The sequence below is a fragment of the Rousettus aegyptiacus genome, unplaced genomic scaffold (assembly GCF_014176215.1).
Source record: "Rousettus aegyptiacus isolate mRouAeg1 unplaced genomic scaffold, mRouAeg1.p scaffold_m13_p_12, whole genome shotgun sequence".
NCBI lineage: Eukaryota > Metazoa > Chordata > Mammalia > Chiroptera > Pteropodidae > Rousettus > Rousettus aegyptiacus.
The window spans coordinates 76,416,883-76,436,603 of NW_023416287.1; the positions used below are offsets into that span (position 1 = coordinate 76,416,883).

Genomic DNA, 19,721 nt, shown 5'->3' on the forward strand with positions numbered 1-19,721 from the left:
AGTGAGCTCCTCGAGCAGAGCCATCAGCTGGCCTCCAGGGAATAGACGAGGACAGATGAGCGTGAAAATGAAACACCTCCGTGCAAACCCAAGCGCAGGCGGGCCAGGGCCTCACACCTAGGCTGGGACCTCAGACATGTGCTTGACCATCAGATTTAAAATTAAAAAACGTAAGTGCATCCCCAGATGGTCTTCATGAGGATCAGTCCTCTGGCGTTAAAGAAGAAAAGTCAAACACCTGGGCTCTGAGGACGTCCCACCTGTCCTGTGGCTGTCAAGGCATTAAATACTGTCATTCCAGATCCCCTCCACCCCCACCCATGGAAGAGCCAGTGCTTAGCTGGTCACTTCTACTCGCCCCCAGGCACTACCAGGGTCTGCAGCTATCTCACAATCAACAAGGGGCGGGGCCAGGGCTGGAACCAGAACTGGAGGAGATTGACCTCTGTTTACCCACAAGCTTTGTTTCATTTCAGCTTGCAACAGACCACACAACCAAAGCAGAGGCAAAGCAGGATGACGGAAGAGCTCTGCCTACCCTGCGTGCTCAGACAGTCACCCCAGGGGCCCGTCCCTGCACCTCCGCCATGTCTTACAACACCTTACCCCATGGCCCGGCTCCGAGCCCGTGGGACCTGCTCCTTCTGTCCTGCAGAAACTGCCTGAGAAGCAGGCCCCTTCTGGCTCCAGATGGAGCAACTCCTGTTCAAAAGCCCTCCACCTCACTGACCCGACAGCGCCTTCGGACAGCCTTTACGCCTGCTGCCCTTCATTCTACCTAGGCCTAAGAACTGCAGCCACCTCACCTCACAGACCCTGGCACATAGTAGGTGCTCAATAACTGCTAAATGAATGAACCCAAGGGACACGCTGGCTTCTCCCAAAGTGGGTGACCCACCCAGCTTTACGCAAGGCAGAGGTGGGCACACGTGAACCCACCTGGGAGGGCAGCGTGCCTTCTAGGCCAGGGTCAGCCAGAAGGGCCCAGGCCCTGTCCTGGGTTCCCCACAGAGGTGGCCAGAGAGAAACCCCTGTCCTCAGCGACTTCCCAGACAGCCACAGCGACTCTCAGAGCGTAGTTTCCAAGCCAGGCGCCGGCCGGCCAACCTCTGTGGGCACACCACCTGCCCACAGCGTTCTGCCTTGGCGTCCTGCTCTGTTTGGACAAGTTACCCTCACCGGCTGTTCAACAATGCTTTTACACACCCCAGGGCTCTTGTAGTGTTATGAAAACAAAACAGAGCACGCTAAGGAAAAAAGCTTGGGGGGACGGGGGGGAGGGTGCGCAGGAATAAGTGGGGAGTGAGCAAGCCAGCCACACACTCGGCTTTCTTTCTGGTCTTCATCCTCAAGTTGGCTCCGCGGCAGCACCGGTCAGGGCACTGTCTCATGCCATTAGAACACAGACGTCGTCAAAGAGGAGACTTAGAAACCTAGAGATGAGTAAATGGAGACGGTGTTTTCACACCCTGGTCAGTATCCTCGTCTCCAAACCACCGAGGAGTAGTGGCAAGTCCTCTTTCTGGGCAAAGCCGCCTCTGGGTGACCAGGGGGCCGGCCCCATGACTCCCTTACCCCCAGGGCAGAACACAGCTCCTGGGCACAGCCGTGAGGGGCACGCTGTTTCTTCTCCACTCCTCACTAGAGCCCTAGAAGCAGGTAGGTTCAGCGGCTTTAAAAATACAGACCACCCTGCGTTCCAACGTGCCAAATGCCAGGCACCTCTGCCAGGGGAAAGCAATACTGGAGAGACGAGACCGAGGGCATGAGTAAATTCCTACCTACCCCCTACCAAAAAAAAAACAAAAAAAAACTTTTTTTCTTTTTTCGTTGCAAGTTAAAACTGAGCTAATGACACTGGGTGGGGCTCGGTGTGGAGGACTGAGCAGCCAAACCAAAATTTGCTTCCAGCCAAGAGCCGCTCAGCCCGCCATTTGGGGAAGGAAGCTCTAAAGTCATGAAAGATTCTTCAGTAAACCGGGAAATAAGGCTGCAGTTAACATTTCAACTGAAGGTGACCTTTCTGGTAAAATATTTTTTTAAATAATAAAAATAACATAAAGTTCTCAAACAGCCTCTTTCTTAAAGAAAATGGCCTAAAAGTTCTCGTGGGAGTGGAAGGGAAAGGGGGGGGGGGGGGACCAAACAGGGCTGGTCTCCTCTCAGCCACTACCTTTCATGAACATCTTTTTTCTGGAGTTCTCCTCATAAAACGAGTGATGCAATTTCCTGTCTTGTCCCAATATTTCCTGTTCACTGACAAGGTGAAAGTTATCACCCTGTTTCAAACAACTGTCCTAAACCCTACAGAATAAAGTTTCTTTTCCCATCCAGTGCCTCATCCCTGTTGCAAAATCTTCCTCTCTTAGAATATAAATACTATCACTTTCTACACTTTTAAAGAGTAGGCTTAATTAAAAAGCCTCATTCTCTCTATGGTAGGTATTGAATCTGCAATCGTGGCTTCCCCAGAAACTGGATTAGGGCCCAGATTCCCAAGGAGACCCCATGGGGTGAAGTGGAGAGGGCCAGGGGCAGCCAAGCCCTTGAAATAAGCCAAGGTGTTTTAGTAGAGTTGCCACAACCAGGTGAATGTTGCTTTCTTGGTGTGTTAGCCACTAAATTGAGAACTGTGCCTCAGCAGTTAATAATATCTTCCCGCTGAAAATAGCCCAGAGAGGAAGCCTCTCTGTGACAGTAGGCACACAGCCAGACGCTGGGCTAGCCATTCAATACCGAGTGAGAAAGACGGTAGGGCCAGTGCTGGCCTCCCAGTGGCTGGCTGTACAGTACCCTTTCACAAGACTCCCACAAAGGGAGGGCTCCGGGCAAGTCGCCCGCCTCTTCTGCAGCCCTAGAACCTCGGCGGCGATGCCACATTGATCAGGGGCTCCAGCACGAAGGCCAGAAAAAGGACCTGGATGACGCGGGGGACCCCGGGCTTTGGGAGACAAGCTCCTGCGTCGCACAAGGGCACCCGCTTCCCCTGCAGAAAGGTCAGGCTCGAAAAACAAACCACAGGGAACTTTCCTGCCTCTCGTTTCTGCAAACCACATGGAAAAGGGAAGGTCGAAAAATCAACACTGAGCTGGCGCCTTTTTCAGGTAAATCGGGTCAGGGAGTCAGGCTCATCACTGTGCCCACCGCCCCGCCCCCGGCCCTGCCCAGAGGCTCCCCTGGAAACAAGGGCCTATCAACAGCGGGTCCCAGGCACCTAACAGAAGTGTCTCCGTTTTTCTTCTCCAAAGTCACTGCTCTTTATGGATCATCCAAAAATATCCGCATGTAGTTAAAAGCTACCGCAGGTCACTACTTTTTAAAATACACATAACATAAAATTTACCATTAGTGACATCGAGTACATACGTTCACAGAGCTGTGCACCTGTACCCACTGTCTGGTTCCAGAATCTCTTTACCAGCCCAAGAGAAGACTGTGTCCCACGAGTCACTTTTATAATGCCATTCACAACAGCAAAGCCAACTGGAGGAAGGCGCGGTTAATGTACCTTGTCAAGTTCCTACAGTCAAACAAAAACCTTATTTGAGAAAACACTTAAATTCTTCACTATGGGGGCGTAAACAGTAGTGTCCCCTTATCCATGGAGGATCTGTTCAAAAAATCCCCAGTGACTCCTGAAACCAAGGAGAGTACCAAACCCTATATACACCATGTGTCCTCCTATTCATACATACCTTTGATAGAGTTTAACTTATAAATTAGGCATGGTAAGAGATTCAGAACAATCAGAACATACAATAGTGAAAGTTACGTGAATGGGGTCTCCCTGAAAAGCTCTTGTACTGTACTCACCATTCTTCCTGTGATGATGTGAGACCAATAAAATAAATGCCTTATAAGTCGAGAATTCCTTTTTCACTTAGGGAAAGCCCTTTGCGGCTTCTCTTTGGCATATCCGAACTGCCAGCATGGTGGGGCTCTCTTGTGCTCTGAGGCCATTCCTAAGTGCCACAGGGGCGACCTGAACACGAGGACTGTGATACCGCGACGGCCGACCTGACCGCCGAGGCGGCTACGAGGCGGCATCCGCGGCGTGGACACGCTGGACAGAGGGCCGATTCGCGCTCTGGGGCGGCGGGAGATTTCACCGCACTCCTCAGGAGGGCGCGCTGCTGAAAAATGATGCGTGCCTTATTTCTGACATTCCCCATCTAATATTTTCGGGCTGTGGTTGACTGCGGGAAGCTGAAACTGTGGGAAAGTGAAACCGCAGATAAGGCGGGGAACTACTGTGCAGAATCACGGAAAACCTGCACCACCACCAAGAGAAGCCGTGAAAGAAACTCCCAGCAGGAACGAAGTCTCCTTTACTCCCTACCCCAGGGGCTCCCTAACTTATCTGCACATCGCAATCACCTGGCCAGCCTCACGACTACTGATACTGGGGACCCCACCAACAGACTGCGGTTCAGAAGATCCCAGGAGTCCTAACGTGCAGGGGAGTCTGTGACGTCACCGTGTGCCTTTTTTCTCCCACCAGGTTAAGCAAGACACACACCTGCTTGGAAGGGGCTGCTCCGGCTTCCAGGCCTAGACTGAAGTGAATGAGTGGCAGCCAGGCAATCACGGCACGACAGAGCAGTATTATATGATGGCGCAGTAACGGCAACAATAAAGAAGCAAAGGAAGCCAAACTCGATCTTGGATCCTTTGGCATTTCCTCCCTTTTCACTGCCCTGCTGGCTCTGAGCTTGTCAGAGGTCCCTCCCGTAGGTCCTGGAAGTTCACCCAGCTACAACGACCAGGCTCTGCTAAAGAAAAGGCTCAAGGTAGAGGAGGGGGTTGGTGTGTTAAAGACTGTAGCCCAAAGCTGCGCTGGAAACTAGCCCTCACTTGGCCCTTTCCCCCACCTCCGGCGGCTGCCCTGTCTGCCTCAGTGACGGGATGCATGCGGGAGCAGCCCACCTAGTCTGGTGTGCAGAGCAGCCCAAATCAGCGCGACTTTAAATGCTGTCACGCTGCATTTAACCCCCGCCTGACTGCTTCATTCTTTGCAGGACAAAAGAGGTTTTATCAATGAGCCCTTCTCCAGAGGTGAGGACGTGACCTCCAGCATTGCAGATGAGGTGGCAAACAGCCTGAGCTGCTGTCCAGGACTGGCCTTCACCAGAGTGGGTGTGTACCAGGTAAGCTGGCCCTAGGCCCGAGTCATTAGGCCGGCATTTAGGAAGACAGAGCTCTTAGAGCTCTAGACTGTCACCTCTCGCAGTGACTTAGGGGTAGGGGAGTGGGTAGGTAAGGTTCACATGTCCTAGTCCATCTGCTCATCATCCCTCAAAGCCCATGCACTTGGCCACCTGGATAAGCTCAATCCACCCCCACGCTTCAATGGCATTGGAGCGCTCAGTGAAACCACAAGCTGCTTGTTCCAAGCAGGGCAAAGACACAAAAAACAGCAACGAGCACCCAGGTTCCCAGCTTGCCATCACCATCCCAAGCCAGACAATAAATAATTGTTCACAGGAAGCTGGACAACTTTCCTTAAAAACAGGATGGAGCAATCTTCCCTAAACGACTTGGTTTAAGCCCAGGTTGGCCGTGGCCTGAGCTAGGATCGCATTTTCAGGTTTTAGAGGTATTTTTGAAGACTTTCCACTGAGGCTACCATACAAGGCAGGAGGGAAGAGAAGGGAATGGTTTCTGCAGTGACTGCTGACTCAGGGCACTTCCATTACCCCAACTAAGCTCTGCATGGATCCTTCAAGACCTTGGCAGAGGAGATGGCCCCCCTTGGGTTGATGGGACAGAGTCTATCCAAAAAGCATGACTTAACACAGACGAGAGACAGGGTTCTATCAACAACCCCCTCCAAAGACATTGGTACCTATGTCTCCATTGCTTCCCACCTCCTTCCCTGAAATCCACCCTGAAGCCTCTTTTGAAGTTTAAATAACTACAAGTGGCTGCCGACCTCCACTCGCTCCCTGCCCTAACCAGGGAGGTCCGAGGTCTGTATGGCTGAGGCCCAGCCAGCTGCAAGCATTCAGATATAAAGAAGAAGGCTGGAGGATGCATGAAGACCTAAAACTTGCAAATGAGGTGGTCTTTCTTTCAAACCCCCCCCCCCACAAACCAAGACGGAAGATAAGCCAAATGAAAGACATCCCCCCTCCGAAACTCCAGATGGAAGCTGCAAAGATGACAGCTCCTAACACACTCTTCGTTACCAGTGGTACAGTGAAAGCTCTGGGAGCAAATCCTTCCCATTTCCACTACCACGCTGAACCTAGAAGCTTCCTGTCTATCAGACCTCTCCGAGGTGGGTCTTCCTAGGCCGGGACACATTCTGGCAACAAGGGCCCATTCTGGAATCCTGTGCCTTTCAAAAGGTACCATACCCAGAGAGTTTAACTCAGGCTCACAAGTCACAATCCAGAACCAGTCCATAAACACGCCCCTGTCCCTGAAGTGCGTACCCTCCTGGAGAAGTTGCCGTGAGGTCTACCGACCCCATGTGAGAGGGCCCAGGCCTACCCCACAGCCCGCCTGTGGGCATCTGCCTGCTCATGTGTCTGTGCACGGGACCATCTATCTGTACATCAGCACGTGCTCGTACACACACACATGCACACGCACACACACAACCATGCACCAAGCAATCCATCTGTCTCGGAGAGCCGGCTGTCAGAAATGAAAGTACAATCTCCTGGAACCAAGTCATAGCCTTCTAAAAATGTGCCATTTTCCCAGACTGAAGAAACTTGCAGGGGTGGGGTGTGCTCACTGTGAGTCCCGAAGGCCTGAGCCTGTCACGGGCCAGCCCCACGCTGCAAGGCTGGAATTCCGACCTGCAGCCAGCGGGCCTGCTCCCAGGGCGCCTACCGCCCACTCCCCCTTCCTCGCAGGAAAGGGAAGGGCCAGCCTGGGAGTCACCCCGGCGTTTCAGAAGGGGGCATGCCTTTGAGCACACCCGCATCCCCACACCACCGAGGCCCCACATTTTCACATTCGGCTGTTTTTTCTTTCCCTTCTTCCTGTGCCAAGAGAATCAAGCCCTGGCTCCCGCTGCCGACCTGCCTCCCACCCTAAACTGAGCCCCATTCATTAAGCCTGCTCTCAGCCAGGGCAGGACAGGAAGGCAAACAGCACACAGAGCCTGTGAAAGAGACACTCAGAGAGGTTATTTCAAGGGGGAGAAGCGGACAAATCCTTGTGGGTGCTTCCACCGCTCCCTACCTTGATGCCCATGTGTTCCCTTCCCCAAAACAGGCTCCCACCCTCCAGCCTCGGCTAGCTCCTCCCCCTACCTGGCAGGGCCCTCCTACCTGGCCCCAGCCCTGCCCCTGCCCTATTCAGCCACCACAGCCACCATGGGGCCTCATCCTCTGCAAGGCAGCGGACACATTCAGGCTACTCCCATCTCCACAGAAAGATCAAACTTCTTGGGAAGGAGGAGGTCTGGGCTTTCTCCTTATGAAACCCTCTGCCCTGGACCGGGGGCCTCTACGATCATCTTTGCGGGAGGAGGCGGCATCCTCACTGCAGATGGTGTAACCCCAGGTTTGCTCCGTGCCTATCGCCTCCCCTTCGGATACCCCCAAACCACTGGCAACAACCCAAAACACAGTCTCTTCGATATCCCCCCCACGGCACATTATTAATAAACTACTCCAACTTCGAAGGAAAAGAAGAAAGAGCTCAAACTTTGAAGCCTTGGGAATTAGTAAATCAAGAGCTAAAATTCAAAACAAATGCTCTTTCATGTGGAGCCCCCCTTCCTTTTTTTTTCTTTTTGCAGTTTTGTTAAACCACGGGATCCCTTCAGAGGCAAGCACTCCTTCCTAACAGCTTCTCATTAATCTAAATGGTTGTAATTACCTTGGGGGTGTGGGGGAGAGTTAATAATTGTTTTATCCTCGGTTTCTTTCTAGGGCTGGAAAAGCTTTAGGGACATAAAGCCCACTCGAAAGGGGCAGTGTGGGGCACACCGTTTTTACTGGGGCACACTGTTTAGCTCTCTGGGGGCCGAGGAGGGAGGCACTCGGCCTGGTGGCTCAGCCTGGTGTCGTCATTTCCTCCAGCAGGAGACAGACAAGATGTTATCAATAAGACAAACCTTCCGAACAGCCCCCTTTCAAAAGCTACCACTTCCCTTGCTTATTTCATGTGGTTCGGAGGGGCTGGGGCGCCTCCCTGTACCCTCAGGATTGAAAAAATAAAACCATCTAACAACATCCTGAGTGTGTTATTTTGCCCAGACCCTTTCCTCTCGTTGGGCTTCTTTCTTTCTCTGAGCCTTAGAAAGCAGAAAAGACGCAGCTCCAATGCTGCCGCAGGAGGGTCCTGCGTCCTGGCAGGCTCTGGTGCACGCCCATCCTCACCCCCACCCCCAAGCCCCTCTCCCCTTTCTGGGTCCCTCATTTTCCTGTGCAGTTCTCATTAGGAGCCCTTGAGTAAACAATACTCTCTGTCTCAGATAACACTCAGAGTATATACTGCACAGAAATGAAAACAAACAGGTCTCCCTGAAGACCTTCTCAGCAAGCTCAGTTCCTGGAGAGGACAGCCTGGGAGGGAACTGGCCAAGACGAACCGAGCCTAAGAGACGCTTGACCAGTTAGTCCCCTCCGAAAACAGGGTATGTATGCCCCAATCTCCAAGGACAGTTTTTGGTGTGCACTCTCTACCCCCCAAAGACAGTTTTACAGCTTCCATCTGAGTTGCCACGATCCTACAACCAATGTCCCAAAAGCAAGAAATGCCCAGAACTCTGCTAGAGTTTTTCTTTTTCTTTTTTTTCCCAAGTTACTGATGGACACTGGGATGGGAAAAAAAAAAAAAATACAGGTGGAAACAGGATGTCTTGTGAAAAAATAAAAATAAAAAAGGAAATGCCTCTCGGTTGCATAGCTAATGAGTTTCTCCAAGTTTATCACTTTCTTATCACGTCCCTCAGGGAGAATGATGCTCTGCTACCCAGTGTCCCTCATCCAATCCCATAACCCTCCAGCACTAAGGAAAACCTTCCGTCCTGGGTAGTGGTGCCAACACCCACTGTCTGCGGTGCCCAAACCCGGTCACCTCCGGCCCTAGACGTGCACGGCAGCATCCTGCACTAGGCTGGTTGGGAATCGGGGCTCGGAGAAACAGCAAGGACATCTACTCTGACCGCCCATCCTACACGGGATCTGTCCTCAAAAAAGTTCCTGAGAGGTAGGATCCACTCCTCTTGAGGCGCCCAATGCACAAAGAGCAAAAGGAAAGGGGACAAAGAAAAAAAAAAAAAGAGCCGAAATCTAGAACTAGTGGCACCAAAGTCACCAAATGGAAGGCCGGAGCTGCTTAACCGCCACAAAACACAGCACAACACAGGCCTGTTTCCACATCTCTGGAGTGTCCTGATGTGCAAGGGACTTCAGATCGACAAGCTGAAGGGCCACAGAGTCACCAAGGATGATGTGCCCGATTTAATGCACAGAAAAGTGAGAATACCAGACCCGCTGGGTGACAGACGGCCACCCCTATTCTTCCGGTCTCCAATAATCAAGAGGTCTTGCAATAGTCAGGAAAATCCAAGAAAGCGTCTTACCTGAAAGCCCCCCAGGGGCCAGATAATTCGTTCCCCCTGTTTCAGCGGAGGAAGGCACAGCATCTGGACAATCTGCTGCAGATTTTGAAAAGGGGAGAGAAAAAATAAATACAGAAATAAATAAATAAAAACGCCGAGATTAATTTTTAAGCACATTCTAAACAGCATTAAAGAGAAACCACACATTCCAAAGAGCTGACTCCCAGCCTCGAGACTGATTATGAATGGGCTGCTCGGGCCTTGCTGCCCATCATCAGACAGACCACAGCACCTTGTCATTCGTCTGGGCTCCGGGCAGCCAGTTAATCATTAGTCAGGTCAGGGTCGATCACAGACTGGCTGGAATTTCTCTGGTACTGCAAGTCCCCCATTGAGGAAACCAGATAGTTTGCCAAGGTCAAAGGAGGCCCAGGCTCCCTCCACCCTAGTGGCTATATCCCCGCCATCTTTCTCAGAGAAAAATCAAGGGCAGTCTCCTTGCTTGGATCCAGTGGCCTCTCTGCCACTCTCACGGCCCTCATCTTTTTAAAGATAGACTTCCCAGCTCTTCAGGGCTTTATCAAGACAGTCATTAGGCCTCTCTTTCCTTGTTAACTGAGGTCTAATGAGCGTAAGAAAGCATACCCATCTCAAGTACAACTCAATGGATTGCAGTCATGATTACACCTGTGCAGAGCTACCACCAGATCAAGACTGAAAATTCTGGGCAAGGCTCCCAGCCGGAGGGGAAATGTTCTACCTGCTTCCAGGCCTAGTCCAAACTCCCCATGTCTCTGGAAATCTTCCCGGGCAACCCCAGGCCTGCAAGACTCCCTGCCCTCAGTTCCTATAAAATCGTTCTGGCACCCAACACTTGGAGTTTCCTCCTGCTGGCTTTAGTTGATCCTTTACCTTCAGATCCTGTCTGTCCTATACTATAAGCTTCTCTTCACTGTCTTTGTCACCCTCAGGTACTCAGGCACAGTGAGTGACCTACATGTTAATGAGGATAATGACAAATCTAGCTGAGAAATAGACTTGACAACCTCCCTCCAAGCAATTAAAACAAAAAATAATGCCCACAAACCACAACTAATTAGTCCCAGGAAACAAAAATACACAAGACCCTGTAAGCTTTCTGCTCACCTGGCTGATGCCAAACTTACTGAGATCCACAAAGAAGGCCTGGCTCTCAGACAAGGTGCTGCCCAACTCTGCGGCAAATGCACAGGGTGCATGGTGCAAATGTCAGCTCCCCCCAGGCCAGGATACCAGGCTACCAGCAGGATGTCCCTGGGATGTGCACTGCCAGTTTCCCACTGGAACCACTTGGCAAATAGGAAGTCAAGCAAAAGAGCAGCCCAGAGGCCAGCAGCCCATGGGAGCCCTTTGGTAGCCCAGTAGCCATCTCTCCACTCCCTGATAAAGGCAGATGGGGAACTGGGCCTGGTCTACACACCGCCCCAAATCACCTCTGGTTTCTACTGCCTGCCCCCACACCCCCCCCCCCACCTACCCCTCAATTCTCTCTCTAATCTGTCTCCAGCAGGCATTCTCTCTCAGGCTGGAAGAATAACTTTTCAAGAATTCTCCTCAACAGGGGAAGGGGAAGCAGAGGAGTGGTGGCAGCCAGAGAAGAGTTAGAAAAGACTGTGTATGATCTCGTTTTATCAGCGTAAAGTATAGTTCCTAACAGGAATATACAGTTTTACAGGATACACTTAATCAAATGGAAAACAATAGGGGAGACAGGAAATGGAGCTGCTTGTTAAATGGTGTATACCCTGCACTTTCTAAACTATTTTGATGGCCTTCTCCATGTTCTAGAGATAGGCTGCTATCTACCCCCAAACAGAAGACACCCCACATTAAACATGATGACTTATCCGTGGCCACTCCCCTCACCCAGCGTTGGCTGGCTGAATCCCAGGGCAAGGTGTGTTTCAAAGGGAGGGCCTGGCATCTCAGGGCAGAGCTGGGACCACATTCAGGGTGTCGGCCTGTCTCAGATCAAAGGTAAGCCAGCTCCACACTGGCAACCACAAGCGTTTTCACGAAATGGTGCTCTGCCCTTCTGCAGTGCCTTTGATCTCAGCAAGATTTACGAACATTAATTAGGCCTCCCTACCACCCCTGTGAAGTAGCAAAGTATACCTGTCTGACTGGCACCCAGGTAAACTGAGGCGTCATTGACTAGCCCAAGGGGCCACCCAGTGAGCTGGGCCATACCCAAGAGCTCAGACCCTGTCCCACAGCCCTCCCTCCCCAGGCCACCAGAGTCCTCACTCTCTTTCCTACAGATAGTCAGGCTGAGACAGTATTCAGCATCCAGACTGGCCTCGAGCTACTGCCAAGCTTAGCGAAGAAAGGTCAGAGAAGCCACGCCTTCATTGCTTGCCCACGGGAAAGTTCCGCCAAGATACATCTCTGAAGTCAGGGTCTCAGCTTCTGCCTGTGTTGCCCACTCCCCAGAGTCCAGGCTGGCACACACTCAGCAGTTGGAGGCCATTCCTGGCTCCTATCCACTGCTGAACATTACCAAGTACCCAGTAAATGCTGGATGCTGTGGGAGAAAGACTCATTCCCCTCTCCCAACAGCAACAGAGCCCTAGAAGATGCAAACCTGGAACAAGCTATTAGGAAGGGTACCAGGTAAAAGGGCTGGGATCCCACTTTTCTCACCAAGATAATGGTTCCCAGAGAGCCACTGTCAACTTAGTTTTGAGCTTACTTTTTTAAGTACTGTCCATGACAGAGGAACCACCACCGCTGCCATCGCCACCACCGCCAATGGCAGTGTACCCCAGGTATCCCAGCTCTGCCCCAATCCACAGCCCTGGGCACAGAAGGAGAATCTACTGCATTGGAATCCTATTTTCAGGCAGGCACATCATCAGGCCTGCAGAAGGAACGAACCAATAAACGAGTGAATGAAGGAACCGCCTAATCTAACTTTTTGATCATCTGGATTTATAAAGAGGCCCAGAAAAGTTAAGAGTAGATGGAATTAAGAGGAAAAGGAAGGCTAGGTACCAGACTTCTCAACTAGGCTTTGGAGGCTCCATCTGCCAATGAACACTGGCCACCTGGGTCCCCAGCCTAAGCAGGTATAGCACACCAAGCAACTACCGCCACTCCACTCCTGCCGCTCCCCCCCCCCCCGCCCCGCATTCTTCAAACTTTCAGACTATGGGATACAGAGAACACAAAGAGCAGAGCCTACAGAACGAACCCCCAGCACCCCCCACTCCGTAAAGTGAGATCTAATTTCAAACATCATGCTTATTCCTCGTGCGATGGGGGTAGGGAGGGAGTCTTTGACTGCCAAATGGTACGGCCAACCTGCTCCTAAGTTCAGCTGCGTCTAACACTCTTTCTCAGATGATTCTGCTGGCTTAGGAACACCTAGCACCCAGGTCTCCAAAGATCACACACTCGCAGAGGCTTCAGTTGAATAGCCTGAACCATGGCAAAATGGAGCTCCCGGGTTCGCTTTTGGCCCTAGAGTCCCTGCAAAGGCTACAGGGCCCAGCCCCCTCCTCACTACCTCCTTGCCAAGCTGGAGACTTCAGAGAAAGGATTCCCTTAGTTGTGCAACTGACGAGGATTTTAATAACTGTCCATCGTAAAACCTTATGCCTGGTTCTCACCTAGTAAACCCAGACCAAAAATTCAACCTAGGGCTTCAAAACTTAAGAATGTAAGCGGCTGATCCAAATTAAATTCCCCAGCTAAATACTCTCCTCCCACATATAATATGAGGGGTAGCATCCCATCTATGGATCTGACCTCAACACCCTGGCTACGGCAGCCTGCAAAACCAGCCCCAGACCTCGCTGCCCTTCGAATGTGTCAGAACAGTCCCTTCCACAGGGGGCTTCTCCTCCCTCCAACCTCAAGTCCTCAGGCCCCCTACTACCCTCAAGTCCTTAGACATCGAGGCCATTTTTCATTTCTTTTCTTTTTTGTTTTGTTTTAAACAAAGCGTCTTGGGTGAGTAACCAGCTGTTTGAGTTTCCGATAGGCAGGTTAATCACTTCCTATTGGCTGATCTGGAGAACTTTTCTCCCCCTTGGAAATGGCACATTCCTGTCTTTGTGGCTTCTCTGTTTACACACATTTTGCTACCTAATGTCAACACTTGCTAATGAATAAATATATCACTCTACTCACTGAAAATGAGGTCCTGGCCTGGCAGAATGACTGCTTAAATCCGGTGAACAGATTTACCCCGGTATCTCTGCAGGAAACCCAAGAGAATGTAACCCTTCTCTTCCATGGTTTTAGGAGGCTTCTGGGAACATTTACCCCCTATTTGTCTTTACTCCTGGGGCCAAGATGACTGGTCTATCTCTTTAGAGGAAAAATCTTCAAATTTGAAGACTGCAGGGAAAAAAAAAACCAAAAACTGGACAGAGGTGGCCCCCTTGGAGAACTAACCTCATAAAGAATTCCTGAGTCTTGGAGCCAAAAACCCAGTCAAGTTACTCTTTGAGAAAAGTTTGGAAATTTCAGTTAACGTTTGTTACTGATACATAGGGCTGGTTATCTCCTCATTAATGACCATTTATCTGGTGTTTTGTAAATCGAAAGCAAAATATCACATGCTTTTCAGGCCACTTATTAGACAGGCACCAGGCAAGCAGCAACGCCTTCCCAACTTGGGAGCGGTGGAGTCCCGGGAGGGCTGTGGGCTTTGGTTACACTGTTCATTAAAGTATTTAATTTATGACAACACCCCAGCAAAACTTTTAATTAGTGGGGGGAAAGCCCAACAGCTAAAACTCACGAGGCGGAAGGACTTGTAGAATTCCAAGAGCCAAATGAGGCCCAACCCTCCACTTCTTCTCCCAGAAACTTGGCAAGAGAAAGCCACAAACATTATATTTTTCAGGCACCGGTATCCAGGGCACAAAGTTTCAAAGTTACGATCCCTACTTTCCAGGGAATAAATTTCCCACTGTTAAGAAGGGGCGCCGGGACACAGGAGTCGTCCCTGTTGTCACCCCCACAGTCCCAGTGTTGCTGACCCCCTTCCCCCTGGCACTGTTTGCTCCATAGGGTGAGCTCCTGCACTGCCAGCCAGAAGCTGAATGCAGACAACCTCAACAGGGCTGGTGCCAGCCTCAAATGAGCTTTGGCCCTGGCCGCCTGCCATCCAGTGACAAAGCAACAGGCAGGCAGAGCTATGCTAAAAACTTTTATAGCCCCTACCAAGAATTCTGAGAAAACTCGGGAGAAGCACTGACTTGCAGGGGACTGGAGCAGAGGAAACTCGTTAGAGTGGTTTTGCCTTTACTTCTTAAATTCTCTGAACTCTTACTCCAAACCAAAGTCTTCTCTGCACCTTTTTAAAATGTCTCCCCTTCCATCGAATTATCCATTCTTCCCACTGACTCTTCTGGCACTCAGACTCCGAATTTTCCCATCAACCTGTCCTATTTGGCTCCCAAGACACTTCTGCGTGGATCAAATTCCACGTGTTAAAACTGGGCCAACTTCGGTCACGGAGTACAAATAGATGAAAAAGGAACAAACTATAAAGCATATCTAGGAAACGTTTTTGAGAAAAAAAAAATATATATATATATAAACAAAACACAAAAATTCACCAAACTTCCAACAGAGGAAACCTATAACCACCTCCGCGCAACGCGCAAACGCAGCGCCTCCCCAAGCCTCTGCCTGGACATAAAAATCCGCGTTCTAGAGGATCCGTTTCTAACTTGAGAGAGGGAGGATATTTTTAAAATCATCTACTCACCAGTTGGTTTGAGAAAATCCATCGGGTATCTGGAGTAAGGAGGAGGGGGAGACTCTGGAATTAAAAAAGTAAGAGAAAATAAAGGCCGAGCCATGAGAAAGAGAGATAGAAACTTATGATAACAGAGGCATTCTTTTAGCCCAACTGTTTGTCTTAGCTGTGGGGGTTGGAGGCAGGGCCGCGAGGCGGTGATTGCCTTGATATTTAGCTGTCAGATAAACAAAAGAGGCCGCCTGGCGCCAGCCTCTGCGCTCCGCTTCTGCACGTCTGCGGCGGCCGCCGCCGCCGCCGCCGCGCTCCGCCGGCCCGGCAGGAAACTAGCCGCTCGGCCGCGGCTCCATAGGGCCGCGCACCTCACGTTCCCAGGGCGGGGGGCGACAAACAGCCCCCTCCCCATCCCCAAACTTCGGAGCCCGCTCCCACCGTCCGCCCCTCCCCTCTCCGGCCCGCCCCCCTGGGGTGCAATTCATCTCCGCCCCCGCCGCTCCGGTCCGCACCAGCGCGGGCAACGCAGGGGTCCCCCTTTCTCAGCCCACCCGGGAGACGCGTCTCAAGAATGCAGGTGAACTTGGGAGGATCTGTGGGCGCCCAGGGTGCACCCCTCCCCGCCCTGCACAGAGATGTAGAGAAAAGGGAAGCAATGAAGGAGGCTGGGGTCTCAGTCCGGGCCCCAGTGCAGTAAGGGGCAGGCCATCCTATGGTCAAGTCCGCGCTTTCCTGCGTTGCATGAAAGGAAAAGCGGGGGGCACCCAACTTCTCCAGACTCCTTGCTCTTTTACAACTATGGGCTGTCAGACAGACTAGACCCAGTCCAATCTCCCATCCTAACCCTCTTTGCCCCAAATTCCCCAAAGCTGCGCAGCCAGGGCAGTATCCGGGCCGCTTGTGCCCGAAGTGACTGACTCTCCTTATTTACTAAAAGAGCAGAGACTTCCCAGCCTTTACAACTCGCTTCTCCCAGCCTTCCTTGGCGAGCTTGGCCCAAATCCAGCTCCGCCACACACCTCAACGCCTTTCCGGGTGCGGGGGAGGCGTGACCCCTGCTTCTCTCTACACGCCCCCCCCCCCAGCTGGTACGGAAATGAGAGCGTCTAATTTTCAACTGTATGCCTGCAAAGTGTGCAAGAGCAGCCCATAGTCCCCCTAGGAGCAAGAGCGAAAAAAACCGTAAGGGAAGCCCCAGGGAATGCCCTTCCAGTTTCCCCGTGTCCCTTTACTTCTGTCCCCAAGTCTCCTCCCAGGAATGACTGTACACTCCCCTCCGGAAAGGTGGCTGCACAAGCACACAGCCCACGGGGGCTTTTTTCCACTACTTGAGCGCCCAGGGGTAGGGCAAGGGGGCGCAGAACAACTTATTACCTAGTTCGCAGAGTCGGCTAAGGTGATGGGGGTTGCAGCACACCAGCTCGGGGTTGATCTTCCCGTAAGATTCACAGCAACACAGCCTCTTGACTTCCGAGGAATGCCTGAGATCCGGCCACCTGAACACTTTGCACAGCAGGAAGGGGAGCGAATAGGACGGGGGCGGCTGAGCGGGCTGCGAGCCGGCGGGCGTCCCCAGGCCCAGCCTGCAGTCCAGGCGGCCGGGAAGCAAGAGGCACGCGGTGCGCGTACCGCCGCGGGACTCCACGGCCTGGAGCAGCAGCTCCAGCTGCCGTTCCTTCAGTTTCTTGAGCACCGAGTGTGTGAGCGCCTTCAGATCCGCCTCGGCGCCCCCGGCCGCGCCGGTGCCCGCGGCTGGGGGATGGGGATGGTGGTGACCTTTGGCACCTCGGACCGCCTTGCCCAGGCAGCAGCCAGCCCTGCCTGCGCCGCCGCCACTGGCCCCATGCGCCCGGCCGTCCGTCGCCCCTTCTCCCCGCAGCTCGCCTCCTCCTCCGCCTCCCCCCGCACCCTCCTCCTCGTCCTCGCCGCCGGGCGCACGGCTCCTCCAGAGACGCCGGACGAGCGCAGATCGTTTGGTCCTGAACATGCGGGGCGAGGAGGCGAGGAGAAAAGTCGTTTGCCGGCTAAGGAGCGAACATGACCTCCGCACACCATGAAGAAGTCGGGCGCCGAGTTGGGGCAGCAGGCGCAGGCGACAACAGCAGCAACAGGGGCCCGGGCAGGAGCGGCGGCGGCCCGAGGGGCGCTCCGTGGCATGCGCCAGTCTCCCAGAGGCCGGGGCGCGCGCGGGGGCCCGGAGGCGCCCGCCGGGGTTCGGGGGCCTGCGCTCCGGCTGCCCCACCCCGCGCGGCCCGCGCCCTGCGCGGCTCTCGGGCCCCGGCGCACCCTGGAGAAACGCGGCTGCCTCTTCCCTGGGGGCGGCGAAGCCTGCCCGGGTCGACGCCTCCCAAAAAAGAGGCCCCCCCGCAGCGGCTCCCGATTGTCCGGCTCGCCAGCCTTGGCGTCCTACATGAAAGATCCGCGGGGGTAAAAAACGAAAGGCGTTCGGCTGGGCTGAAGGGAGGAAAAAGCCTCTTTCCCCCTTGCTAAGCAACTTAATTCGGGGGTGGGGAGAAGCAGGCAATTTAAAAAAAAAAAAAAAAAAAGCAGGCACGCGATTTATTTTTTTCCTCTATATCCTTAGTAACCGGATCTCTTCGAATTCCGTACACACGAAGACTCGCGGGAGGGGGTCGAGTGGACTTCACCCCGCATGAGATGTCTGGCGAAATAAGGAGGCTCTTTCAAAATTTAAGAATCAAATATGCAAAGCCCCAAATGAAAACCACCTCCTCGCACCCTGGAGGTCTGGGGCCGTACGGCTGGAGCTGGGGTCTTAAAAAAAATGTTTACAAAGTAGAATAAGACGTTTGAGGGGTGGGAAAAAAACGTATCCACGAGTTACATCCCCTTTTTTGCCTTGCAGATCCTCTCTGGTCTTCTCCTTTACTGCCAAAAAAAAAAAATTCATATATAATTTTAATCCACAGAAAGCTTTGGCTAGGCTGCTTCAATCTTCAGCATCTGGATGTTTTAGGGGAGTCTCTGGTCTTTCCTCCTGCACTCCCTGGGGCTCCGGTCCTCGGCGGGGACTTCCTCAGGGCTGGCGGTGGCGCAGGGGCAGAAGATGCTGCGGCGACGGCAGCGCCCGGCGGGGCTGACAGCGCGGGGGAGGGCGGCGCGGCGGCGGCGGCGGGCCCCTGGAGGGTCGCGCGCTCTCGCCCTCCTGGGCGCAAGCTGCTAGCTAGTGCGGGGGCCGCCGGTGCCCCCTCCCCTGGCGGCCGGGGCTCCCCGTATGGGCTGCTCGCCCCAACCTCGCTGAGGCGGCAGGAGGCCCCGGTGTCCTCACGCCGCCGCCTCCTCCGAGACTCTCCTCGTCGCGCCCGGGAGCCTCCTTGTCCCCCGTCCGCCCTCTCCTGGCGCTCGGGTCCTTCTGCCGCCGCCGAGGGCTTGCCGCGCCGCACTCAGGGGCTCCGGGGCCGGGCGCTCAGCAGCTCGGCGCCGGCGGGCTGGCTCTGTCTCCGGCGGCTCTCTCCGGCGCGGCGAGCTGACCGAGCACGGCGCCCGGCTGGCTCGGCTGGCGCGGCTCGGGGACAGGATCCTCCGTGCGCCGAGCGAACGAGCTAGTGTGCCCGGGGCTCGTCGCCTCCCGCAAGGCCTCCCGCTCCCTTCCCTCCCCCTTCCTCCCCTTCCCTCCCCCGCCCCCAGCCGCCGCCGCCGCCGCCTCCTCCCCCCTCCCCCCGCGGGCCCTCTGCTCTGCTGGTTCCACTGCGCAGTGGCGCGCCCGGCTCCGGCCTCGTCACGTGGCCGTCTAGACACCCTGTCGCTTTAAAAAAAAAAGCGATTGTGTTTCGCAAACAACAGATCGGATTTCTAAAAGCTATTTCTCCCCCCGCCCCCTCGCGCCCGCCACCCCCTCCTAGGTCTGCAGAGGGGGGGTACCATGGGCGGGCGGGGGGCGGTGGCGAGTAAAGATGGGGAGCAAAGAGGGTCTCTGAATCCACTGAGACTTGACCGGATCAAATGAGAAATGGGAAGCCCCGAGAACACCCAGCGGGCTTCGCTGGCGAGTTTTGCAGCGGAACCAGCCGGTCGGTGGCCCGATTTAGACCCAGCCCATGGAGCTTCGCAGTGGCTGTCCCGCGCGCTCGCCCTAGCGCTTCATTCATTCGTTTTGTTTTAAAGACCCTGGCGGCGGATCCCTCGGCCGCGCGGGAGGGAAGAGGGAGGAGAGCGCTGTCTTCGTTTAAAAGACATTTACACCGGACTGGACCAAGGCCCTGGGAGGTGTGCGCTGGAGGGAACAGCCGGGCCGCCGAGGGCGGGGAGGCGGCGCGAATGTGACCTCAGCGGCGGCCGCGCGCTCCCTCCCGCCCTCTCCCGCTCCGGGCTCGGGTTTCTAGGACTGCCTGGAGAAGTGTGTCTTGTGCGCAGCTCTGGAATGTATTTGGCCGGCTGACGAGCTGCGAGGGGCAGCATCCTGGCGGGAGAAGGCGGGGGAGG

At 53.8% G+C, this 19,721-nt stretch overlaps 1 protein-coding gene across 2 annotated transcripts in view; it reads right to left on the bottom strand.

Annotated features, from left to right (window-relative positions):
* Window positions 1-18,879, bottom strand: part of SMAD7 (SMAD family member 7) — a 31,186-nt gene extending 12,307 nt beyond the window's left edge. The window contains exons 1-3 of one of the 2 annotated variants that reach the window (XM_016148458.2): window positions 16,653-18,879; window positions 15,294-15,347; window positions 9,551-9,622 (exon numbers count right to left, since the gene is read on the bottom strand). In XM_016148458.2, the coding sequence (XP_016003944.1) occupies window positions 9,551-9,622; window positions 15,294-15,347; window positions 16,653-17,265 (739 nt within the window). In that variant the 5' untranslated portion in view covers window positions 17,266-18,879. Of the gene's footprint in view, window positions 1-9,550; window positions 9,626-15,293; window positions 15,348-16,652 lie in introns of both variants that reach the window. The other variant, XM_016148457.2, reaches the window with a different exon arrangement.
* Between the last annotated feature and the right edge of the window lie 842 nt (window positions 18,880-19,721).